At 54.8% G+C, this 25,627-nt stretch overlaps 1 protein-coding gene across 4 annotated transcripts in view; it reads left to right on the top strand.

Moving 5' to 3' along the window:
- The first annotated feature begins 258 nt into the window (after positions 1-258).
- Positions 259-25,627, top strand: part of TNRC18 (trinucleotide repeat containing 18) — a 55,925-nt gene continuing 30,556 nt past the window's right edge. For 3 of the 4 annotated variants that reach the window (XM_071761066.1, XM_071761068.1, XM_071761067.1), the window contains exons 1-8: positions 260-537; positions 17,020-17,145; positions 17,519-19,321; positions 22,524-22,626; positions 23,059-23,264; positions 23,442-23,588; positions 24,080-24,264; positions 25,030-25,453. In XM_071761066.1, coding sequence (XP_071617167.1) covers positions 336-537; positions 17,020-17,145; positions 17,519-19,321; positions 22,524-22,626; positions 23,059-23,264; positions 23,442-23,588; positions 24,080-24,264; positions 25,030-25,453 — 3,196 coding nt within the window. In that variant the 5' untranslated portion in view covers positions 260-335. Of the gene's footprint in view, positions 538-17,019; positions 17,146-17,518; positions 19,322-22,523; positions 22,627-23,058; positions 23,265-23,441; positions 23,589-24,079; positions 24,265-25,029; positions 25,454-25,627 lie in introns of all 4 variants that reach the window. The other variant, XM_071761070.1, reaches the window with a different exon arrangement.

The raw sequence follows: 25,627 nt of genomic DNA, 5'->3' as shown, positions 1-25,627 counted from the left end.
GGCGGGAGGTGAGGGTGGGTTTTTGGGGGGTGTTTATGGGGGGGTGGCTGGGAGCACGGGGGGGGGGGTGGGGGGTGTCGGGGCAGGTTGTCTTATTGCACCCCCTTTTTTTCTCTCTCACAGGCAGCGCCGAGACCGCCACGCCGGGGCTGGCTCCCTGCACCGCGCCATGGGACGCTTGGACGCCTTATTTTTGAAAACCATCTGATTTTTTTGGGGGAGGAGGAGGAGGGGGGGGGGGGGTGGGGGGCGGGAGGGGAGGGTGGGGGGGGGGAAAGAAGGCGGTGGCGGGCACCGACAGCGATCCGGGAGACTCCTTGAAGCTTTGCGAGTGGATGATGGATGGCCGAGATTTCGGGCCCCCCCGCTCGGTACACGGGCCCCCTCCGCTGCTCTCCGGGCTGGCCATGGAGAGCCACCGCCTGGGAGCCACCGGCCGCCTGGCCCCCGCCGCCGGTCCCATGGCTGCCGGGATTCCCGCCGCCCTCCAGCCCGGAAAGTTCCTCGCATCGGGCATCAGCCTCCACTCCCACCCGGGTAAGGTTCCGCGGACCCCCTCACCGCCCCCATGCAAAAAAAAAAAAAAAAAAAAAAAAGCAGCCCCGGTAGCTCCCTCCCCGCTCTCCTTCCCGGGCAGCTGCAGACCCCGAGGGCTGGCAGCCGGCAGGGCTTTAAGCGCCAAAAATATAATTATATATATATATAAAATGCATGCTACCAGCTTTTGCGTGCGTGTGTTTTCCCCAAGGGTTTTCTGCCTTGCCTGGCGTTAGTTTGTAGTGGGGAAAAAAAAAAAAAAAAGGAAAATAGATGGCGGGAAAAAAATAGGGGAAAGAAAGGGGAAAAAAAATAACCTAATGGAGGAAGAATTCCCTTCCACCGCGCCGTTTGTTGGCAGCGAGAAAAATCCCCGCCGAGGCGGCTACGGGTGTTTTGTGGCATAAACGCGGGGAATAAATCTGATTTTTGGCAAAGCTGAGAGAGAGGCAGCTCGGGGACGGGAGGGGATCGCGGCTAGTTAAAAATAAAAATCCCGAACAGAACACCTTCAGGCTTGGAAAAAGGGCAAACCGGGGCAGTTTTGGTGATTTTCTCCGGCAGTGCAGCCCGAGCCCTGCTGCCGTCCCCAGCGCTGCCCGGATTTGGAGCTTTCTGGTTTTTTGTCCTGGATGATTATAATTTTATTAAGCCCTGAAACAAAACTTTTTCATGCAGGGGCTGCTCCCTTTTCGTATTTTTTATTCCCCCTCTCGAAGTGCTCCTTTCCCGGGAAGCCCCAGGGCTGTCTCTCCGTTTAAAAAAAAAAAAAAAATTAAAAAAAAAAAAGCATTAAAAGGTACAGGCTTTTTTCTTTTTTTTTTTTCCCCTCGGTCAGCTTTTTATTTATTTGCTTAAAAAACTGTATTTTGTGGGAGGGATTTTAATTTTTTCTCCCTTTCCGAGCTCCCTTTCCCAGCGCCTGGCAGGGTGGGAATACTCGGGGTCCGGCAGCCTTCGGGAGGACGCTGCCTGCAGCCTCCTGCCCGCATTCTTCCCCGATCTTCTGCCGGGCTGCTACCGAGCTTGCCCGGGGAGGACATAAAGGGTTTCTGACCATTTGATTTCCCTTTCTGGCTCTTTTTTTTTTTGTTTTTTCTCCCTTTCTTTCCCCTGGGCGTGGAGAGGTGACTCGGAGTTTACTTTAGGCGTTGGGAGGGTGACAGGTTTTGCAATAATAAACCTGCTTTTCTCCCAGCCACCCGGCATGAATGACTTTGAAATTTGCAAACCTGATTGCCAACATCTGCAGAGAAGGAAGCAGCCCGAATCGAGGGAAAAAGATTTATTAGTTTTAGACTAGGTGGCAGTGCCAATTTCCCAGGTGCTAAGAGGAGAGGTGTAAAACCAACGGCTCTGAAGCCAAGCACATGGGCAAACACCTTCTTTCCTTCCCTTTTGTCTTTTTTTTTTTAGTCATGAGTATTTTTTCCCCTCCTCCACCTCTTGCTAAAACAGAAACAAATCTCTGCAAAAATTCATCTGGACAATCTCAAGCCAAACCGGGTGTGGGTTGTTGTTGTTTCTCTTTTTTTTTTTTTTTTTTTTCCCTCACAACTTTTTTCTTTTGTTGGGCGATTTTTTTTCGTTCTTTTTCTTTTTTTTTTTTTTTTTTTTTTCTTTTCCCCTCCCAAAGTTTCCTTTTCTGGTGCTTTCCCGGAATCCAGGCAGCCCTGAAAGGAGCAGCTGAGCTCTGTGCTACCAGCCACAAGCTCTCCCACTGCTCCGGCAAGCTCTTGGGCTGGGGGTGAACCTCAGACTTGAGCCCTCCCCTCAGAGGGAATGTTTTTTTTTGGGATCCCTCTTTTTTTTTTAATATATATTCTTATTTTTATTTATCTTTGAAACCTTTTGATAATCCCCCCATCCCAGCCCATACCTCCTTGGTGCCCGGCTCTCCCTGTGAGCTCCCTGGGACGATCGCTTGCAGTGAGGTTGGTTTCTCCGTGGCAGTTCTCAACCAGACTAAAAACTGCATGAAAAAGAGGTGTACAATTAACAATCCAAACTTCCATTGCACCACGGCAGTGGGATAGGCAGTGATTTTTAGATTTTGTTTTGTTTTATTGCTTTAACAATATTGTTTGAAATGATGGTTGCTTCCTGCTACGAAGGGGCCCTTTGTAGGTTTGCGCTTGCAGTGTTGATGGTGATGTGTGGTGGTGGTTTTGTTGTTGTTGTTTGTATTTTTTGTTGGTTTTTTTATTTGTTTTGCTTTTAGGAGAGGTTTAGAAGGGTTGGAAAGCAGAGGCTTGTGCAAGGGGTTAAGAAAAGTGGGCAGGAGGCGAAGCCTTTAAATAGAGCCGGTTCAAACCGATCTTTAAATACCGCCGGGCTGAAGAAAGAGATTGTTGAATCTGTCCCAGCGTCCTCCTAAAATAAATAAGCCCCTGTAAAAATAGCACGATTGGCCATATTTGAGAATCCAGTTATCACCGACACCAACTCCTTATTTTTCTTGTAGCCTCTGCTCGTGACGGCAGCCCAGGCTCTGCCAAAATGCGGGTGCTTGGGCTGTGACCAATCCCCCCTCAGACTCTTTTCTCTGGGGGGTGTTCTTATTCCATGGTAGCACTTTGGTGCTGTGCAGGCTGGGGGACAGGGACAGAAACCCTTTTGTTGGAAGTGCGTGGAGGGAGCTGGAGATAGAGGTGGGAGATGGATCAGCCCTCAGCTGTGCGGCTGCCATCCTGGGTCCCCCCCTGCCTTCCTGGGCATTGCCCTCTCCCCATCCCCAAGGGAGACCAGGGGAGGTTTTGGAGGCTGGGGAGCATTGGGGTGCTCTGCTGGGCCCCACTGGGGGAGGAAAGTGACTGTTTGCAATGGAATTTCATCCCTGGCCAAGCTTGCCTGGAAGACCTTACATAAAAAGCTGCTGCAATCGATGGAGTCAGGCGGGCGAGTCCATTAAAGCAGCAGCGCGCTCTGCTCCGCAGCCTGCGGCACAAAATCCAGGGATTTGAGAGTTTTGTTCCTTCCCTGCCCCACCATCTTCAGGTCTAAGCAAGTGTCCCGGTCTCAGTTCCATCCCGTGGTGGTTGCGTTTTTCTTGGCAGCTTCTGTGTTTTTGGGGGAGGTGGAAAAGGCTCCTTGGGATTGGATCGTAAAAGGGCTGCTCCGGGATCGCGTCTGTGCCAGGCAGCGGGGCTGTGTGAGCAGATATCCATGTGCAGAAAAACTCCCTCAGTTTAAAATAATCATAATAAAATTCTGCGCTTTTGCCATGCACTGAGGTATCTTTTCTTGGATCGGATGTGTTTGGGCAGGCTACTGGAATAGATCTGTGTTTATATAAAAGGACACCCAGCCTCTTCCATAAAAATACGCTTCAGAAACACTTTCCAGTGCCCGGGAAAAAGGACGTGGCTCTAGGAGCAGAGCTGACTTTGTGTTAAATCCAACTGGAGGGCAGGGGCTGAAAGGAAAGCAGTCAGGTGGAGGGGAGAGATTTTTGGTTTGCTTTGCTTTCAGCTCTTCCACATTAGCATGTGCATTCAAATGCAGGGATTTAGGGTGGAAACCATCCCTGCTTCCAGGCCTGCTGTGCCCAGGGAGAAGTTTTTCAGGACAGCTGGGCCAGGTAGGAGTGTAGGAGGGGGGGAAAAAAAACCCCAAAATATCCTCTTCCCCCAGGATAGCTTTGCTGTGCCAGCGAAATCCCACCGTAGCCATCCTTAAAATGGCAAAATTGTACTTCTGCTGAGCCGGCAGGTTTTGCAGAGGAGGCCTTGCTGTCGGTGCTGCCAGCAGAAGCACAATTTGCTCATCGAAACTGCATCCGTGCTTAAAATCTCTTCCCTGATGGGCTACACCAGGATGGCACCAATGCAGTGCTGGACCGAACCGTGCCCTGCTCCTCCGCGGAGCTGGGCTGGGAAGGAGGGGGCTCCCGGACCAGCGGTGGAATTTTGCCTGTGGTTCGACGCGGCACTTTTTTGGTCACGTTTTGATGCTGCAAGGAAAATACCATCGGTGTTTAATGGCCCTTGAAATCGCTGTTCCCCCTCCCTGCCCGCCCAGGGGGTGGTGCGAGGGGGGCTCGGTGGGGCAGGGGCTGGCCGGGTAACACCGGGAGGAATGCGGGCTGGCTGGAGACTTGCCTGGGGAGATGTTTCTCCTCCCTCGAGGTCCTGATGAAGTGAGAGCCTCTGATATGTGTTTGCAGGCAGAGCAACGAGTGTGCTTGTCCGGGGCTTGGGGAGGTGCTGCTGGCCTGTGCCTGGTGGGGATGTTGTATTCGGACCCGTTGTGCTCATCCCGTTTATACCTGGCATCTCCGGGGGTGATGGAAGTGCTGGGCTATTAAGAGATGCTCCTGCAGCTTCTCGTGGCCACCTTTGCACTAGGGATGGAAAAAGAGGCTTCTGCGTTTTTAGGAGTTTCTTATCTTGTGCTCCTGTGGTTTTGGGGACTCTTTTAACTGATGTCCCGGCGGTTTCCCCAAGGTCCTGGTGGTTGGGTGGGTTGTCGGGTGGCATCTTCATCCTTTAGAAAGGGTGGGAAGGACTGTCCATTCTGTCCTCCAGCCTTTTTTGAAGTGGTGGTAGCTGGTGGGTGGGATGCAGGGCTCGGACTGTGGACAGGAGCCTAAGGGTCAATGTGGTGATGTAACCTTGCTCGGAGCAAGGTCCTGCTGGATCTCTGTTGTTTTGTGGTTCCTAAAATCTTCCCCAGCTGAAGGGGTGGGAGCCTGGCCCTGCCTCTGACACCCGACACTGGCAAAGATGTGCTTTATTAGCGTGGTTTCTAGCAGCCCTTCTCCCAGCCCCATCGAGCCTTGCCTCCCACCCAGCACCCAGTCTCCTTGGTGGGGTTGTACAACTGACTGATGGTGTGCCAGGGAAAATTTGATCCGGAGGATGTGTTAATGCTAGAAATCCTAGCCTGGGATAACACGGAGCATCGGGCATGTCCCCAGCGTTGGGGACAGGCTCCTGCTCTTTCCCAGCACAGCAGCTGTTGGAGAAATGGAAATGACTGGGAATTAATCTCACTGCAGACGTGGTTAGCAGAGCGGGGCTTTCGTAAGGGAAATTTTAGATCTCCTGCCTAGGATAACCCAGGGTAAAGCTGAAATTAGTTTATAATTATATAGTAAATAACCCCCCATCTTGTCATTTCACCATCTTGTGATGAATATGGAAATGAATATTGTTCAGGGGAATTAACGTCGCCAGGGCAGCCTTCCAGGTGAGCGCCTCGCGGCTGGGCTGCGACCGTCGGGAGGGTGTCGGATCACCTCCTCCTGCTGGGGTGAGCTCCCGACGAGTTGAAACAAGGCTCCGTGTGTTTGCATCGTGTACTGAACTGATCCAGTTAAAGCTTGGGGCGGGAGGTGGTGCGGGGAATCGGGGCCAGGCTGGCATGTGCTGACATGAAAGCTGCCTCGCCGGGACGAGGGGATGTTGGTCTGGGTTAGGTAACGCGATCCAGCGTCGCCTGCTCGAGGTGCCGAGGACAAGGGAGCGCTTTGTTCTGCCTCGACGCAGAAACGGAGAGCACAGTGGACCCTGAACCGACCTGAAAACGCAGGCGGGGTTGGGGAGGATGGGGAGGAAGGGGAGCCGAGGGCAGCCCTGCGCTCCCTGCCTGCGGGGCCGGGCGAGGGAGCAGCGCTGTGTCTGGCTGCGGCAGCTCCTTGCCGGCTTTTCCAGCTGGGGATGCTCTTTAAATAGCAAAGTTTGGAAGGGGAGCGGTCCAGCACAGCCACCCTGCAAGGTGCCACCTCTCCCTGGCCATGAGGATTTGGGGGTTTCCTTCTCTCCATGTTTTCTCCCAGCCCCGTGTTTCTGGCTGGCCTTGCTCCGGCGCGGCACAGCTGGATGTCCGCGGGCACCGCGACGCTGACTGGGGAAAAACACCATCTCTCCCTGCTATGTATTTCCTTTTCTTATCGTTTGAGCCTCCCCAGCTCTTAAACACCGTGGGGATGGCAACCACACAAACCCTTTATACCCATCCCCATCCACTGGAGAGGATGCCGCGGCAGGAGCGCTGCCGTACGGCGGTGCCGTGGTGGTGGTGACAGTTGGGTTGTGTCCCCATGCCGCCGGGATCAGCTCCTGGGTACACACTCTGCTCTGGTTTTCCTCTCCAGCTGTTGTCACCGATGGTTGTGGGCAGCAAAAGGTAGCTGAGAGTTTGGTATCTCTGAATCAGGGAGGTGATGGGCAGAAAAGAGAGGGGGTGAGGGAGGGCTCGGTGTATCTGAGGCTGGTGTTTTGTTTAAATCCAGCGAGACTTGAAATAGTGGCAAAGGGATTGAAGTGACCTTGGGAATAAATTTGATTGCCAGCGGATCAGTGGCCAAAGAGCCATTTTGAGCAAGCTGGATGCAGGCGGGCGAGATGAACATGGTGGGTTTGGAGCAAGGGAAGGAGCAAAGCGGTGTGTTTGGGAGAGAACGTGCCTTGGTAGGGGAGTAACAGAGATTTTAAGGCACTCGGCCCCGTCTCTCTGGATCTGTATCCCTGGCAACTTCTGCAAACGTTGTTCTTGCTTCTGCTGCCATCCATCTTACCCTGTCACGTTCCTGCGAGGAAAGAGCCCTTTTTGTGTTTGATGGTTTAGCTGTATTGCCCGTGCTTCCCTTTCTGCCCCCCATCCCTTCTCAGCTGAATTCCCCATGGCTCGAATGTGCTTTTAATACATGTGGTTTAATTGCTTTTAATTAAAAAAATATAAAAATAATAATTGGACTGGCCAGCGTGCTCGGGAGGAAGGGTTTTTGAAAGGATTCAGCTCTCGGCTGCTTGCAGGCAGTGCCGGTAGCGGTGTGGGAATTAAACAACCCCCGTGTTACCGCTGCTCAGCGTGTGTAATTCTGGTGGTTTGTGTCCTGATCTGCTAGGGGAGGAATCCTGTGTGCCGTGTCACATGCCAGGCAAGCAGATAACACTCCAGTGGGTAAAGATCCAGGCAGTTTGATGGGTGCAGGAGCCTTCCCGGGGTGCCTGTGACAGCCCAGGACACCTTTCCCCGGTCCCTGTTCTGCCGGGCAGGCACAAGGTGCTGGGGTTTCCCTTTGCAGTCCTCGCACTACCACGGAGCTTTCTCCCTAATGAGATGAGAGACTCAGAGTGCTGATTGTGCTGCTGGTGTTAATGGATGTTCGGGGTTTGTGCGGGATGAGAAATTCCTGCTGTGTGGACACGTCTTCCTTTCCTCGGATTCAGCGCTGACATTCATGTTGGCACAAGTGGTGTAGGCTTTCCCCTCCTGCTCCCCTCTGCCTCCTCTCCTTCCCAACCTCAGCCATGGTGAATTTTATCTTCTTTACTGCTTTCAATCTCACCATGAGCCCAGGTCCCTTCAATCTCACCATAAGCCCAAGTCCCTTCCATCTTGTGAAGGATGTGAAAGCTTGGTGCCCATCCCTGGCCAGACTAAACACAGCTGGGAGGCAGAAGAAATGCAAAAGTCACTCATGGATCATTTCTTGCAGGTGCTCCTTGGTCTCCCTAAGTTGAGGTGTGCAAACATATGGTTGTGTATCCCTACATATTATAGGGCACCCATCCAGTGCTTCACCTGGCAGAGGGTTGGCCGTCCCCGCTCGGTGTCATCAGGGCCAGGTTGGCAATTTGTCAAGAGCCCAAGGGCTGTGCTTCAATTTGAATACGGATTTGCATAATTCATCAGGAATTAAACTGCACTGCCATGATATTTGCCTCTGCATTTATCTCTGGTGATCGGGGAGGAGCTCAGCGTTGGGTGTCTGACGGCCACCGAGACCCCTGCGCTTCGCTGCTTCTGTGGTGCAGAAAAGGTGGCGTGGGGCTGATGTTCAGGAGGATGTGGGGAAGGCAGGAGCCTATGGAAAGAAAAAGGGTTGAATGTGGGGTTGATTGTGAGGATAGGCTGGGCACAAGCTGAGCTTTTGAGCCTGGTTTCCTAAGGAAAAGAGGCTTAGGGGATTTTGTGCTCCATCTACGGAGCTCCTTCCAGCCCCAGATGTCTGCAGCCCCATTGCTGAATTTCTCCCAGGGTGGTTTTGGTCCCTGCAGATGTTGTGGAGGTTCAAGGTGGGCTCTGGGAGAGGGATGTGTTCACCCCTGTGACACGCTGAGCAGAACATGTGGATGCCTTTGGCTTCACCTTGTGCTTATCCCACCTGTCCAAGTGGGAGTTGTGACACTGGAGCCATTCGGATGTGGTTGGGTCATTGGTGATGTCCTTGCTCCAGCCCTGGGGTGTTTCTTGGAACTGGTCCCCTTCTCACTGCCAAGACCCCTGTGTCATGCAGTGGTTGCTGGCTGTTTGGTGTTAACATTCTGATATTCAGGTCTGATCAGGGTGCTGTGCTACTCTGAGCCTCAGTTTCCCCTTCAAGTGCCACCCTCCTTTTTGAGGTGCCCCGGGAGGTGCTGAGCCACAGCAGTTGCTTTGCAAACAAGAAGTTCTAAAACAAGCAGTGATGGAGGTCACATCTCCCAGGGCTTTGAGCCACCCCAGCTCATGCAGACTGTGCCTGGCAGGGGCCTGGGAGGCAAAGCAAACCCACATCCAGCTGCCACTTCCCTGCCAGATGTTGATGGTGGGGGTGGCTGGCTGGGTTTCTGTGGTGGACCTACTAACAGAGCAGATTGAGCTGCTGTGGGTAGATGCCACCTCTCTGATGTCCCTTGGGAAACCCTAGGGAAGTTTGGAGACTTGCAGTGAGGCCACCTGACTTCTGGAGGAAAGGGTGAGATGGGCAGCCCCACTCTAGCACCATGGGCTTTGGGTTTGCAGAACCCACTCAGGATGCTGAGGCTCCTTCCAGCACATCATGGGCTTGGGCATAGCAGGATCCATCCTGGCTGTGACCCCTTGCTGTGTTGGACAGAAAGACAGGCAGGGATGAACCTGGGGGTGATCCCATGGTAACCCCCACCCACTATCCATGCAGAGGGGAGGCAGCCAGGGCAGCAGGTGACAGGAAGGAGAAGGCAGGTGGCATTTACCTTTGGGTGGGCACCGTGTTGTGTGTCCACCCGTGGGTGCTGCCCATCACACAGCAGTGTGTCATTTCTCAATGGGAGGGCAGGGAGAGGATGCTGCATGGTCCCATTTAACCTGCTGGTGACCTGGTCTTAAGTCATTGTGGCTGAAAATAGAGCGTGTTCCCTCCAGGGCACAGCTAATGGCACTGGGATCTCTCTTTGAAGGCTGATTTAATTGCTGCTGGCAGGCAACTGGGTGCAGGTGATGTGGGGACCAGCACCCGTGGCATCCCACAATAACCTCCCCCTGCCTGTAGCTCTGGCAGTGAAGGGTAAGGAGCTCTAAGGAAGGCAGTGTGGGTGTTGCTGGGTTAATTGCACGGGTAGGGCTTGGTTGTTTGCATCTCATCTTCTACACCAAGTTTGGGTGATTTAAAAAAACGATAGTGAAATAAAAACAGGGTGGGGTGAATTTCTATGCATAGGGCAAGGGGAGCACCTACAACAAAAGTGTGTGCAGGGTCAGTCCTAGGGACCTTGTGCCAGTGACCAGGGGCTGGAGGGTCTTCACCATTGTGAGGGATGGCCCAGAGCAAAGACATTTTGATGCTGTCCTAGAAAATCAGGAGAGGCTACAATCTAGCAGCCGGGCTCTGCATTCCTGGGGATTCTGATAATTTGAGAGTTAAAATTACTATTTTTTAATTTCCGTCCAGCATCTTTGTAAATGTGGAGCTGAGGAGCCCGCTGGGTTGCTGCTTGCTATTTGAAGAAAGCTGAGCAGTTGTGTAGTGAGAGTCTGGAGGTTTTGGTGGACCCCCGTTGGGGTGTCAGGTTTAATTATGTCAGTGCAAAAGGAGAGAGATCCAATGTGGTGAGGGATTTCAGGCTGGGGATGCAGAGGAGAAACTTCTGCTGGAGCAGCTGGAGCTGACCCAGGAGCATTTACACTGCTTTGAGTGTTTTGCATCAGGATTAACGTGGGACAGGGTCAGTGCTTCCAAAACTGGGTGTTTCAGGCTGTGCAAACTGGCCAAGGGTCTCGAGATGGTTTCCACCCATCTTGCCCTCTGCTTGAGGGACCTGTGGTGGCTTCTTGCTGCCCCTCATGAAGGTGCTGTCAGTAGGGAGCTGGTGTGTGACCTCACAGGGGACCTCAGGGCATCCCATCAGAGTCCTTCTTCTGAAACCTCAAGCCCTGCAGTGCTGCCAGACCTCAGGTTGCATTTGCTTTGTTGCACAGTGGAAACAGAGGCACGAGATGAGTCTGCAGGACACCAGGGTCAGAGCTGGGGCACGAGCACTGATCCCTTGAGCCCTTGCAGCAGCTTCTTCCCTTTTTCCTCCTCCTCCATCTCTGGGGTGTTGGGGCTGTTCCAGCTCCCGGGTGAGGAGGAGGTGAGGTGTAGGGCTCGGTCTGATGATATTTATTTCCACAGAGGTGGGAACCCCCACTTGCCCCGTGCATGCACCCTGCCCTTTGGTGTGCCTTGGCTGCAGGGGGGGCCAGGCAGTGAGGTGATTCACCTCGAGGGTAACACGGCAATAAAATCCCCAGCAGGGCTTCAGCACCGCGGGATAATGGCTACGGGAGAGCTCGTTGGAAACCCCGGAACGCGCCGCGTTTCTGTGCTGACACAGCTGCTGCCAGCGGTAGTAAATATTGTGCAAGAGCCACTTAAAAATAAAGCAGCCTGGACATAGAGTCTCCCGTGGAATAAAATAAAATTAAAGGAAACAATAGAGAACGGCGCTGAGCTGCGGGGAGAACTCGCCTTGGCTTTTAAGGTAGTGATTTTTGCAGCTGAAGGCAAGTGGCGCGGTGATGCTGGAGCCAGCACAGTCCAGGAGCGTGGACCCCCTGCTGGAGGATGCTGTCTCCGAGCTCGCCGGGGTCTTCAGAAGATGAAACAGGGAGTTAAATTGACCAGGCTGCTCTGGATTCAGGGGATGAGATCCCAGAGCTTCAGGGGACATGGAGAATCGAGGCTGTAAATTGAGGCTTTGAAGCAGCTGCCAGCCCCGTGGCATGGGGTGTAAATGCGGCAGGGTTGGGGTTTGGGGTGGAGGGTGTTGGGTTGTGATGGTGGTGATGGCTTGGGGCTGTGGGTACAGGGACCAGGATGGGGACCAGCTGCTGCTGTGGTCCAGGCACATGTGATCTGAGGGTTTTGGTTTCAGCCTGGTGTGTTTGGGAATTTGTGTCGCCGGCGTCTGTGTGGCAGGGAGTCAAGGCAGCTCTGGTGCCTGGGGTGTCACTGGAGCAGCCCTGGCAGGCAGGGGAAGAGGTGGCAAAGATATCCTCTGTCAGCACTCCTGGCTCTCAGCTGTTTGCAGCCATAAATGTGTGGATGAGAAATGGCTGTGGCCCTGCCTCGCCATGCTATTTCACTCCTCAACGGGGAGGTGTGTGCTGGGGGGGGGAGGCCTAAGAAGGGTCTCCCCTGGGAAGCTGCTGCTTCTACAGGAAGGGGATCAGGGGTGCATGGATGGTGGTGAGCACAGGCAGGTGGTGCTGGGACAGTGGCTGTGCCACCAGTGGTGGGACAGGGGGGCTCTGTGGGGGCTGACAGCCAGCGGGCACTCACTGTACTTGGACTGCTGTTTCTCCTCCCTCCCTGCTGGGGAAAGGGTACTCATGAGGATGTAAGCATTTCTCCAGCTGTTTGTGGCATGGACTGCTGTCCCAGTTGGCTGCCTGGGAGGAGGGGTGCTGTGGGTCAGACTGGGGAAGAGGTGACCGTGCTCCCGGCCAAGAGCGGCTGCGGCTTCTGCTTTGTGCCAGAGCCCAGCAGCCAGTTGAGACCCTGTCTGCAAACCACCCCCGGGTGCCCAGAGTTGAAAACATCTCATGGAAATAAACCCAAAGCCTCTCCTATGTGTTTTCCAGCACCTCTGGTTTTAGACTGTGGGGACTGTGGGGCCAAGCTTTTCAGCTTGGGCTCCTCCGTGGCCACAGCTCCTTGCCAGCCTGCTTCCTGGCAGTGTGTCCCTCTGTCACAGCCTGGGGAGGATGGGGCAAGATGCCGGCGGTTGGAAACATTTCATAAGTGTCAGAAACCCATAACGGGCTGGTGAGGGGGAGTTACTTCACTTCTCCCAGGGTGCTGGAGGTCTTCCGGAGATGGGGCTGTGGTTTCTTGGGCAAAGCTGTCTTGTGCCCGGGGCTCAGCTTCAGGGGGTGCTTTGTAGCCAGCATCACAAGTGGCCACTTGCTTGCCCATCCAGGCTGCCAATCACTCAGATGTGTCCTGTTGTGTGATTCCCTTTGAGGTGACAATATGGACTTGAGAACCTTCCCCGGGCAGGAGCAAGAGGCTTTGTGGATGCTGCTTCTCGCTGGTGCTGTGGCTGGTTTGGAAAACTGGACTGAGGGAGTGAATTCCCATTCTCTGCATGGCGCCCGCTTGGTGTCCTTCACCCCTGTGGGTGCCCAGGGGAGCTGTCACCTCTGCACTGGGTTGGCAGCTGTCAAGGGAGGGCAGTGTGGAGATGCTGTTGAGGTTCCAGCCGGTCTCCTGCAGCCAGGCTGGGCTGGAGCAGCATTTCCAACACTGGCACACACACGAGCTGGTGTGTCAACCAGAGCCCTGACCGCTGGGCTCCAGCCTGTCCTCCTCCTGCCCTGCTCTATCACAACTCAAACTTGGGACACTTCTTTGGCTGAAACTGAATTTCAAGCCTGAGGACCAGAGGGTCAAGATGAAGAGAGACCACTCTGATGGAGAGAGAAAACTCTGGGTGACCAGTGGCAAGCTGCACTGCTGGAACGTCCACCTCAGCCAGGAGATGTTTTCTGGTGGCTCCCTCTTCCTGGGGAGCTTTGGGCAAACCCCAAGTGGTCCAAGCACGTGGGGCCTCGTTTCCCTCCTGCTTCCTCTGGCGAGGCCTCTGGCCTCCAGACGTTTGGTGTGTGGTCAGTGTGGTTGCTGGTATCTCATCTCCCCATCAGTCACATCCCCTCCCGGTGGTGACTCACCGGCCATACCTCTTCCCCCTTGTGCACTTTTGGAGAGCTGAGCAAAGTTGATGTTTTCAACCAGACTGACACATCTGCACCCACCAAGTTCCTCTGGTAACAGCTTCTGGTGATTTATGTCTCAATCGTGCAAAAAGCAGGTATGTTTTATCATGTTGGAGCTGGGAAGGAGGGGATGGCTGTGTTCCCTCTGTTCCCAACCACTGCACCCACCGGAGCATCCCAGGGGGAGCTGAGCAGGGACATGCATTTTGGCTGCCAGTTCTTGTCTTCACACAGGGTTAAGGTGACTCGAGGTTTAATTTCTATGCCCCTTAAACCCTTTTACCCTCTGAGCTGCTTTGGATCACGTGCGCCCACACCAGCAAAGCATCCGTGTGGGGTTGGTGTCGGAGGTGCCTTCCGCTGGATGCCGTGCTGATGGGCACACGCGTTCAGCCTGGCGTGGCGGGGCAGGGCAGGGGGAACTCAGCCAGTCTGAGGCTGGCAGTGCTGCCAACTCACTCACACCTCCCTGCCAGTGCCACGGTGCCAGCCTGCCCCTGGGTCAGCTGGAGGAGCGTGGCTCAGCCTGCCGAGACCTGTCGGCGTGTCCCTGGGCGAAGCGGATCTTGCGGTGGTTCAAGCAAACGCCCTGGCCCCCGGCAGATGGAGATGGTTGTGGTTTCCCCCCTTCCCCTCCCTTTCTCCTGGCAGAAGCCCATGGTTGGGGTGAGCTGTGCGTTGCTCACTGCGGTAGAGTTTCTCCCCTTGGCATCGTTTTCTGGCACGGAGATCCAAGGAGGGAGCGACTCGCCCGCGGCCGCCTCCTGCAAATGCTGCTGCTCGGTGCATGGAGGAGCAGCTTCACCTCCAGGTCCTGCCTCGTGGAAGTGGGGCAGCAGGTTTCAGGCTGTGTGTGAGTCTTATGCTGGTCCAGGGTTGCTGCTGGAGGACTCTATGGAAAGGATGCTCTGGTGGTGCCTTGGAGTTGAATTTGCATCCAGGAAGGCTGTAGCTCCCATCCCTTCTCCCTTCCCCAGCTCTGGGTCCTGGCAGGGAATATGGGCCAGGTGAATATAGCTGAGGCAGCTTCTACCTTTGGGTATTTAGGAAGGGAAAACAGTTCTGGTAAAGGAGAGGTTGGGTTTTGAGTGGCTCTCTGGTTTTGCTGCTGGTCAGCTGGGTGGTTTGGCCAGGTCCTTGCACATGCCTGTGTCTTGGTTTTCCCACCTGCAAAGCTTTGGGATATGCTGTGGGCCCCTGTGCTAGGATTACTCCTCTCCCAGGAGCAGCACTGCTGTTGTGGCTCACAGGAGGCTCTGGGAAGGGCTGTCTGGTGCAAGGTGTTTGACTGGTGGCATCAGGTCAGTTCTGCTGCTGCTTCCCAGCCAGGATGGTGACACAATCCCATAGGCTCCTCAGCCTGTCCCACTGAACCTGTCCCCAGCTCGTACTGCATGTGAAGCTGCCTGCTACCACTGCTGCCTTTTCCAGTGCTGTGGCTCAAAAACTTCTGTGACATCTTGTTTCATGGTTTGCAGGTGTAGGGGGTTTCATCTGCCTTTTGGCCACTGTCCTCCCTGATCCCTTGTCTAGGGTAAGGTGCTGCAGGCAGGGAGCTGCTCCAGTAGGACCAAGGATGCAACCAGTACCAAAACGCCTCTTTGGGTACCAGTACCTTAAGCTATATTCAGGATTCTTTGTGCTGGGTGAGAGGGCTGGATCAAGTCCCCTTCCTGGAGCTTTGCAGGTGGCTTCATGTCCTTGCACTGTGTGCAAGATGCCACAAGCATCTGTGCACAGCAGTGTCTGCAGCATGGGATGTGTCTCACCCGTGCCGGTGCTCCCGCCTGCTGGAGTGGCTGCAGCTGGCATCGAGGTCTGGCTGGGAGAAGGAGCTCACGTGGTGGTGTGTGGAGGCTGGGGTTGGTGTGGCTTGGGGTGCTCCAGGGTATTTGTCATGCTGAAACCATGTGCTCTGCCAGATGGGACTCGTGTTCCCTCTGAAATGTGTCGCTCCTGCTCCAGATGCTGGCCTGCTGCCAGCCCAGCCGTGCTGGTGGAGGTGGTGGTGGTCGAGGAAAAAAAAAAAAACAACAAACCAACACACTGCAGGGTGGAGCTGCTCACAGTTCACCCGGGTGCCCTTGAGTGCTACCCAGTGCTCTTCAGCCCTGGAGTAAGAGAACATGTTTGGCAGTGCTCCAGCACTGATGGTTTTGGGGTTACCAAGGAGTGGTGTGAATGCATGTGCACACTCAGCCTTTACAGCACCTTGCAGAGGACTGAATGGCAAGATTTACCTGCTGGGAATGGGCTCTGCTTTGGACTTTGTGGGCAGAGCAGCTCCCCTGGTCCTGCCGCTGGAGGGTTGGAGTGCTGGGAGGTGTTGGGTGATGGATCTGGGCCAGGAGCTGTGCCGGAGCTCTGCGTCGGTGAAGCACATATGCCGGGATGCAAACATGTATGGGAAAGAGATCCCGGCTGTCTAAATAATGTGAAATATTGACTAGCTCTCACAGATGGTGCTCCACGTGCAGCTTTGGGGACTGAACTTCTCTGTCTCCTCTTAGATTTGTTGTGAGGTTGGTTTTGATCCAGTTGGATGCTGGACTCTGGGCAGAGTTGTTGCCTGGTTGCTTTCCGTGGGATCGTTGAATTTTGGGGAAGTTGGATGCTTATGGGGTCTGAGGAGGGGAAAGGAGGAGGGTTGCAGAGGGCTTGACTGGCTCCTTCAGACTCTGCTGATGGCTTTTATTTACTCTTTAAATGATGGCACCAACTGGGATGCTGGTTCTCACAATGTTGGGGTTTGTAATATTGTGTGGATGCCGTTTGGTGGCACTGTTGGAGAGGGATTGCTGCCTGTAGCCAAGAGCTTGTGTTACCACAACTGTTATGGTGATTGCATTCGCTGATGAAACGCTGCCGACGATTACATGCGTGAGGTTTTTGCTGGGGGATTCACTTTAGGAGGAGGCCCCAGTGTCCAGGACATAATCCAGACTGCTGGCATCAGGGACTTGGGGGACATGCTGCTTTTGTATCACCTGGTGGATGGGTGGCAGGGTTTCTTCTCTGTTTTGCCTTTTTCCAGGATAAGGAGCTGCTTTTGCCTCTGTGAACCTATGCTTGGTGTGAGCTGCTGTGGAGGATGCCCTTGCTTTTTCCCAAATCCTGGTGCTGGGCAGCTGCAGCAGGGACAGTCAATGTTGGCAAAGCTGTGCAGGGAAGAGGGTTTTGTCACAGTTTGGGGAGTGCCCTCACCCATGGGTCACTCTTCTTGTGCTCAGAAAGCTTCTCAGCTTTGGTTGTTCAGCCTGCAGGCTCTGCTCCCTGGCTGCCTGGGCAGAGCCCTGCAGAGGTGCAAGGGGTGAGCTTGGGGGGTCCTGCAGCGTGGGGTCTGCCCCTAGGGTGGGGGTCCCAAGCAGCCATCCCCACCGTGGGCTGTGTGCCAAGTGCCTTGGCCACCCGTGTCCTTGCAGCCGCTGCTCCTGGCACGTGAGGGACCGACAGCCACAACAGTCTGTGCTCCTGCAGGGCTGGTTCCAAGGTGGTTGAAACATGTTTCCTTCTTTTGTTTCCCATTTTCTGCAGGCTTTTCCCATCTGCCTAACGGGCTCTACCCCTCGTACATTCCCCTGAGCCACCTTGAGCCCCCCAGCGCTGGCAGTCCTCTCCTGGCCCAGCTGGGTCAGCACAGCCTCTTTGAGTCACAGAAAGGTGAGTCTGGGTCCCTACGTGCCCTTTTTCTCAGTCACCCCTGGGTGCTCTCCCTGTCCTTGGGGATGTCATCCAGGGATGCCTTAGCAATACCAAGTTCTTGGATGCAGCTCCGTCCAGGTCCCTTCTTGACACCCCCATGTGCCACCGCATCACAAGGCTCAGCATGCATCTGAAACAGGGCTGTCCCGCATCCCATCTGGGCCATGTGGAGGTACCAGCTTGGTCTCCTCTGCCCTGGTCCTTCCTGACCATGTCTGAGACATTCTTGAAACTCGTTCCCTCTTGTTTTTCCACCTCTTGTCTGTCTCTGTGTAGGACTGAAGGAGTTGGAGGCCCTTAATATATTATTTTGTTTGCTTTTGATCTGCAGATGGGTTCTACCTGTCTGGCCATGCAGGCCAGTCCGCTTTGCACCCGCAGCCTCCCCTCTCGAGGACCGCGGGCAACCACGCATCGAGCACTTTGCTCCGGGAGAAGGACCTTGGGCAGCTGCACAAGAGCTCGAAAGAAAGCCTGAAAGACCCCGGCGGGAAGGAGCGGGCGTGCCGGAGCGATCTCTCCCTGCCCTTTCCCAAGAAGGAGGGCAAGCCAAAGGAGGAGCCCCGGCCCCGCAGCGTGGTAGACCTCACGCAGGACACCAAGCCCGACAGCGACCGGAAAGTCAGCGTGGTGGAGAAGGTGGCGAAGGTCAGCGAGCGTCTCTCGCCGTTCCTGGCTGAGCACATGCCAAATCGGGGCGCCGGCGGTGGAGAACCCAAATCCAAGAACCCGCTGCAGAGCTCTTCCCTCAGCAACTGCAACGGCGGCGGGGACCCCTTGCTGAAGGTCCTGGGTGCCGAGCAGGACCGCTGTGCCAAGGATCCCGCTCGGCATGATGAGAACATGAGGCCTTCCACGCACGCCCACGCCGAGCGGCTGAAGCGGGGGGAACCCCTCCTGCCCTCCGTGGGCGCTTTGCACGTCTCCTGCAGCTGCCCCTCCCCGCACCCCTCGCAGCCGGGGAAGATGACGCCGGCCACGACATTCCCTCCGCAGCCCGTCCATTCCAGCATGTACACCATCTTCCCGCCGGCCAAGGAGCTGGGGAGGGAGCACAAAGTCATCGCCCCCACCTTCGTGCCTTCGGTCGAGGCCTACGACGAGAGGAGCGGGCCCATCCAAATCGCCTCGCAGGCCCGTGACAACAAGGTGAAGGACAAGGACCTCGGCAAGGTGGGGGTGCTGCAGTCACCCACGGAGCGGTGCCTCGCGGATGCCTCCCGCACACTCTTGTCCCAGGACTATTCTTGCCACAGCGATGCCAAGAGGATGGAGGTTCTGCGGGAGAAGGGCTCGGTGATCAGGGCGAACTCAATGGCGCTGAAGAGACAGGTCACTTCGGAGCCCTTCCTCAACCGGCCAGGCCTGGGCTCTCCGGAGAGCAGGGAGTTCCTGGCTTCCAAGGACTTGCTGAAGCCGAATCCGGAGGCAGAACATCGGCCCTGCGAGCGGGAACGCTTCCAGCGATCCAGCTCCAAAGAGGCGGCAAAGGTCTACGGCACTTTGGACTCCTCCAGGCAGCACCTGGACCACGGTCAGCTGAAACCACCTGAGCAGAAGTGGAAGCCCTTTGAGATGGGCAACTTCGCCACCACGCAGATGGCGGTGTTGGCCGCACAGCACAACCACGTCACCCGGGTGGAGGAGGAAGCCAAGAAAGTCTACCTTGACCCCAGTGGGTTGCCGCGGTCCTCGGTGGTGGGCTCACGAGGTGCCGTGGATGTCCTCCACCCTGCCTCCCATGGAGAAGGGTCGGCCATGCAGAGCCTCATCAAGTACAGTGGCAGCTTTGCCAAGGAGACTGCATCCCGGCAGACCTGCGGCAAGAAGAGCCCCTTTGGTGGCTTGGGCAACATGAAGTTGGACTCTTCACAACTGGGTGCCTCCAAAGTTCAGCAGCTGCTCTCCCAGCAGCCTGCAAAGCAGCTGAAGAGGGACCCTGAGAGACCTGAGAGTGCCAAGTCCTTTGGCCGGGAGAGCATTGGCTCCCAGGGTGAGGTGGAGGTGAGGCACTTGCCTGTGGGCATCGCTGTGGCCGTGGCCCGGCAGAAGGACAACAGCAGCAGCAGCAGCAGCAAACTGGGGCCCAGCTTGGCAGACCGGGATCGCTCACTGTCCCTCAGCAGCATCAAAGGTAGGTTCCCTAGACTTGTTCTTGAGACTTTCTTGTGGGATCTGCTCCCTGGGGAGAGCAGCCTCGCAGTACAGGCTGTGTGGCATGAGCTGAGTTTGAGATCCTCAGCTCTTTTTGCTTCATGTTCCCAGCACTTTGTGGACCAGAGCAAGGAGCATGACTCTCCGTGCAAGAGGGTGTCCCTTTTCCCATGTTCCAACCTCTCTGTCCATCTCTGAAGGTGCCCTTTCTCCATGTGTTTGGTCCCTGTTAGAAAAGGGAGTGAGGAACCCACTAGTCCACCTTCATGATGGTGTTTTAAACCTCATGGTTTGATTTAAGGGAAGGATTTGGTGGGAGTGGGGGGATGGCTCTGGTCAGTGTGGTGGAGCTCTGCTTGCCTTGTACAGCAAGGTGACACTTGGGGGCTGCCAGCATGGGGAGAGCTCAGCTTTGGTGAGCCTACAAAGGAGTGGCTGGCAAGCAGTGGTTGGATTTCCATTTTTAGCCTTCACTTTCCCCATTTTTCAGCCTTTTTCCCCAACTCCCAAACCTCAGCAGCAAGAGGTGGTTTCTCCCAGCTGGCAGCCCCTTCTCCTCTTTCCCATCGCCCTCCCCGTGGTGGGGCAGGAGCTGACTGAGGACCTCGTGGGCAGCACAGGGAGCTGTTTGTTCAGCCGTTCAGTCATCCCAGACCCTCCCAGCTTGCATTAAATGTAATTTACTGAGCCGAACTAAAAGGCTGCAAACAAGGGTTGAATTCTGGCAGGCCCCTGGGCTCGTTGCTAAGTGATGCAGTTGGCTTTCAGACAGAAAACAAGACTGCTTTTCTCCTCCTCTCACCCCCCCAAACGCTGCCACCCCCCCCCTTTGTGTGCCAGGAGATAGTCGTCTAATAACATTAGCTTGCTTGCACTGAGTGGACGGTGCTTGAATGTTTAGACCTTTTAAGAAGGAGAAAGCAGGCTTTAGTTGGCTAATCTGTAGTATTTGGCAAGTAAAATGCAAGTATTTAGTGCCGGGCATTGGTTGTCAAGGCAACGGGCCTAAGCCTTTCCTCTGTGCATAACTGATTGAATTTTTCTATGCCGTCCGTGCGTCATGTTCGTATATATAGACAAAATGATCATTCACTGTCTGGACAATCATCAGTCTGTCCAGAAAAGGGACCGTCCTCTCGGCAGGGTGGGGGCTAGGCAGGAATTAGAGGAAAAAAGAAAAGTGTGTGTGTGCGTTTTGGATGGGGGATGAGAGGAAGATGAGGAGGCCTGTCTGTAAATAACGGAGCGCAAAGGGTGTGGATGGGAGAGGGAGGAGTGAGGGTAAAATAAGAAAATAATATGTTTATAACAAAAGGTTGGTGGGGAAGTAAGGGTGGAGTCAACCCACCTTGTGGTGAGGAGGGGAGGGAGGCTGTGAGTTAACTGAGGGCTTGCTCTGTGTTCCTGACACTGAAGAGGCAGTTGGGCAGTGATGGGGGGAAATAAAGAGGAAAAGGGGCTGCAAAGGAAGAAAACCTGGTTCAGGGGGTGGAAGGGGGTTTGTGTGCAAGTGGGGATGCTGGTGGAGAGGCCAAAGGAGATGCTGGGACTCTGGAGCTGGTTCACAAACCCTGATGCCCCATTCTTTGGAGACTGGGGAGTAACACTGAGCAACAGAGGCTGCATAGGGCATCATTCAGTGGGTTGAGGAGGGGCTGGTTGTTGGGGACAGCCACTCCACACAGTGTCCTGGCAGGCTGCAAGGGAAATGAGGTGACCCTGGAAAGTCCTTTGGGAGGTAGAGGTGCGTGCCAGGTGTTAAAGCATCTTTGCTTTGTGCCTGAAGTCCATGGAAGGAGCCTTGGGGAGGGGAGCCAGGAGAGATGTTGTCTTGTTCCTGTATTCCTTCTGACAGTAAAGGCTGAGGGAATTGGAGACTTGACAGCAAAAAAGAAACCCATGGGCTGCCCGGGTTTGTGGAAATACACAGTGGAGGTCTCCTTGAAAAGACTGCCTGTCAGCAGGATAGATCTGAAGTTCTGAGATGCTTTTCCCATGTGCCAAGCCTGATCCAGATGGGAGAGCAAAGACCCTGGAAAGGGCTGTCAGGAGCCAGGGTGCAGCCGTGCGAGGCCGTGCTGCACCACTGAGCCCTGCAGGGTGCAGAGCATCTCCCGGGCAGGGGATGTGCTGGCAAAGTGCACCCAGAGATGGGGGGAAGCAGACAGCTTCCTCCTGGTCCTGTTAGAGTGGCCAGCAGCTCCCTGCAAGCAGGGCTGGGATTTAGGAAGGAGTCATGCCACCAAAGCATAGCATAGACAGGGGTAGCAGGGGATTGTGGAAAAAATACATATGCAAGAAAAAAGCTGGGGGAGGTAAGCTGGGGGAAAAACAAACCTAGTATCAGGCAGATGGGGTGAAGGGCATGGATAAAATAAGGGAAGAGTGGCCCCAATACGTGGTCCTGTGAGGAGTTGTTCTTTGCTCCTGTGAAGGTGCTTCTTTTAACCTCTTGCAGATGCAACTCCTCCGTTCCAGGCTGTATTTGGAAGAGTGGTTCTGATTCTGGATGAGCTGTTTTTCAAGCCAAATATCCAGCCTCCCTTTTTGGACTCTCCCTCATCTACCATATGTGCCCCCACCTTGCCAGACCATTTCTTGTTGCATGGCTTGGGGAGGATGCAGATTCCCTCTGAGGGGTTGAATTACAGAGTGGTGCATGCTGGGTTTGTGAGGGTCTGGTTCTGCCTGTTGCAGGAGGACAGAACTTTGGACATATCCAGTGCTCCCAGACTGGTTTACAGGAGCAGAAAGTGCTGCAGAGGTGCAGAGATAAAATGCCCCCCTAAGCAGAACTGTGGCTTGATGCAGGCATTTATCTGGGTCTGATCTCCTTCTGAGATGGAGAAGTTACCACTGTCCTTCAGCAGAAATGGTCTTGTTGGTGCTGCTGTTCCTGAACTGGTGGCTTTCCTGACCTGAGGAATGGGTCTTTTGGTGTCTTAAAGGCCTGGACCTCAAACTAAATGCACTACCAGGAGCTGCCTTAGTGAGAAGATCTTGGTCACACAGACAGCCTTGCTCTGTCCTTCAGGACTTTAACCTTGTCCCCTCTGCCTTGGGGACAGTGGCATGTGCGTGTGCTGGCTTCCAGGGTGCTGCCTCTCTGTTCCCAGAGGAGATGGGACAGTGTTCCCTGAACTGTTTCTCACATCTGATGGTGCTGGGTGACTGTCTCTTAGGGCATGGACGCTCGGAAGATGATTGTGGGGATGAGAGGAACCGGCACCGGGACAGCCACCTCCTGGCAGGGCGCTTGGAGCGGGATCAGGAGAAGCTGCTCAGGTGAGGGTCAGAGGGAGGACAGGGTCTCCTCCTGCAGTGCCACAAGCTATGCTTGGGGACAGCCTGTCTGGAGGAGGGGCAGGGTTGCATCCTTCCTCTTGAAGGTGCTGGCACCAGCCTTGCTGGTGTGGAGAGGAACACTGAGTGGGGAACTGTAGGGTTACGGGCAGATCCTGAATCTGCAGCAGAGCAATCCTAATAGACTGCTGCAAATCCATGCCTGCTCCAAAGGGATGAAGAGACGGGATGTTTTATTCTGGATGTGATGTTAAACACCTTCATCACAGCTCCCTGTGGGTGCCTGAGCTTGGTTTGCAAACACATTCATCTGGCAGATTGGTCTGTACCGTTTGGGCTCCTCCTGCCGGGCAGCGACCTGCAGCACTCGGACCCTCTCTCTCACTCGCTCTCTCTTTCTTCTCCCCTCATCAGAGAGAGCAAGGAGCTGGCAGATTTTGCCCGGATACACCCCTCTGGCTGTGCTACCAACGGGTTGAACTCCAACCTCATGGTGACAGGAGGCCCAGCCTTGACGGGCTCCGGGCGCTGGTCTGCAGACCCGGCTTCACACTTGGCAGCCCACCCTTGGCTGCCCAGGACAGGGAGCCCCTCCATGTGGCTGGCCAGCCATCCCTATGGTGAGTATCCTGGGAGGGAGGGAAGTGTCCATGGGGTGTTGCAAAGTGCCCAGTGAGGCTGCAGTCTGCTCCTAGGGGAGAGGGAAGGAGATATTTTGGAGCAATCAAGTGGACTTCTTGCGTGGGTAGGACCTGCCGGCATTCCGTGAGTTGTGACTGTGGTGTTTCTTCTTTCAGGACTTGGTCACCCTTCCCTGCACCAGGGCATGACTCCAGGCTTTCCCCCTGCCATGGGGGGAGCTCTCCCTTCTGCATACCAGTTTGCCAGAGACCCACAGTCTGGGCAGCTTGTTGTGATCCCCAGTGAGCACTTGCCACACTTTGGTAAGGATGTGAGCGTGTCCCTGAGGACTGTGCTTGGACAGCTATAGAAGAGGAAGGCTTTGGAGAGGTCTAGATAGGACTGTACATACCTGTGGGGACCATCAGCCACAGCTCTAGGGTGTGAGCTGGCCCCTTCTTAGGTGTGTGTCAGAGCTGGAAATGTGTCATCTTCAGCAGTGGTTCCTCATCCCCTGTAGACTTTGGGTCCTTGGTTAAGAGAAGTTCAGGTGGGCTCAGCCAGGGACAGTCACACCAAGGGTGTGGAGAGAGCAAAGCAAGCCAGGCAGCCCCAGGACTCATGGGGTGGTGGGACTGGGGCTGACGAGGGGTCAAGAGCACCCTTTCCCCTCTGAATCACTGGTTGTGTTTCTGCAGTCAGCATTTGGCATCACCCACCCCCTGGGGCTGGGGTAGAGCCACTTGCCTTTAGGCAATCCTGAGCCTTTCAGTCATTCCCATCCTCCCTGACTGAGTCTCTGCTCATTCCCCAGCGGAGCTGATGGACCGGGCCCCCCCGCTGTGGCCTGCTATGTACCCCCCAACCAGGAGCTCCCTCCAGCATGCTCACCAGCTCCAGCTCCTCTCCCATCAGCAGCTGCTGAGGCAGCATGAGCTCTACATCCTGCAGCAGCAAGCAGCCCATGCCATGGAGCTACAGAGGAGTGCCCAGCTCGTGGTGTGTATTCAAAACCTTCTTACTAGGATGTGAAACGAGCCTGAAGTTGGAGCGTTTGGGGGGAAAAATGCAGCTGTGTCTGTGGTGTAAGTGTGTCTCAGGGGTACAGGTGTGTTGTGTGATCCTGCCCTGGTCCCTGGGAAGTGAGGCAATCAGGGCATCCTGCCCAGTTGGGCTTGGTTTTGGAGGGGTTTGGTGTAGAGCAATTGAACAGTGCTGTCAGGGAGAGCTGTCCAGCAGCAACATGACCTTGATTCCTTCCCTAAGGATCTTTCTGTTTAGGTGAGTGTTTTCATACCTGCTCACCTCCACAGAAACCTCCTGGGAGAAGCACCTGCAGTACTGGCAGCAGTCAGACTGCTGGAGCCAGCTCTTGTTCACCAAATGGTTTTGGAAGTTACGAGCTTTTATTTGGGTGTTTTACACCCATTTAATTTTTATGGTGGTCATCTGGTTTTCAACCTCAATTTTACATGTGTGCTTTCCAGGAGACTTTAGTAATAGACATGGTTTGCTTTGGTTGCAAGTGAAAGTTGAGACACTCTACATGTGACTCCTGAAGCTGGGAATTTGTAAAGAAACCTCTCTCTGACCAGTGTCACCTTCCATCAGATTGACCTCAAAATGGTGTTGCACTGAGGAAGATGTGTTTTATTCCAGTCTGTGTTTGATAAGACCATGTTTTGGGCTCGTTTGGTGGCAGGCTTCTGCTTTGCAGGAGCAGGTGAAGATGTCATGCTGAGTTTTGCTCTTGTCTTGTCACAGGAGAGGCTGAAGGCAAACGAACAACGTGCAGATATGGAAGAGAAAGTGACAAAAAGGAGCCTGGACAGTGCCAAATCAGGCCTTTCCTCCTCTGCCCCGGGACTGGTGCACCGAAAACCCCCCGTGCTGTCTCCCAGTGCCTCCACATCCTACAGCAAGGCTGTGAGTCCACCTCCCCTCTCTCCCAGGGCCTCACCCGTGTCTGTGCTCAAAGCTGAGGTGATCCAAAAGATGGAGGAGCCACCTTCGCAGCCAGCCTACTCCTACCCTGCCACCCCCAGCTCCCATCCTTCCAGCCCACCCCCTGCCTCTCCACCCCCTGCCCCTGCCATCCCTCCAAAGGAAGAGGCACCTGAGACCGTGGAGAAGAAAGACCTGGAGCTGGAGAAAGAAGCTGCTGGTCCATATCAGGCCTTGTTCCCAGGTAAGAGAGCCCCTGCTTTGGCAGAGTCCCATTGTGTTTGTGCCTGCCTCCCTTTTTCTCCTCAGCTCTTTCCTGCTTCCATCCTTTCCTCTAGAGGAAACCAGGTAGCTCCTCTAAAAGTCAGGGGAGAGGCAGGGACTGGGGATAGTGTGTTGGACTCGGATCAATGCCTGG

Source organism: Heliangelus exortis, chromosome 17, assembly GCF_036169615.1.
Source record: "Heliangelus exortis chromosome 17, bHelExo1.hap1, whole genome shotgun sequence".
NCBI lineage: Eukaryota > Metazoa > Chordata > Aves > Apodiformes > Trochilidae > Heliangelus > Heliangelus exortis.
This window is presented reverse-complemented; position numbering and strand designations above follow the sequence as displayed.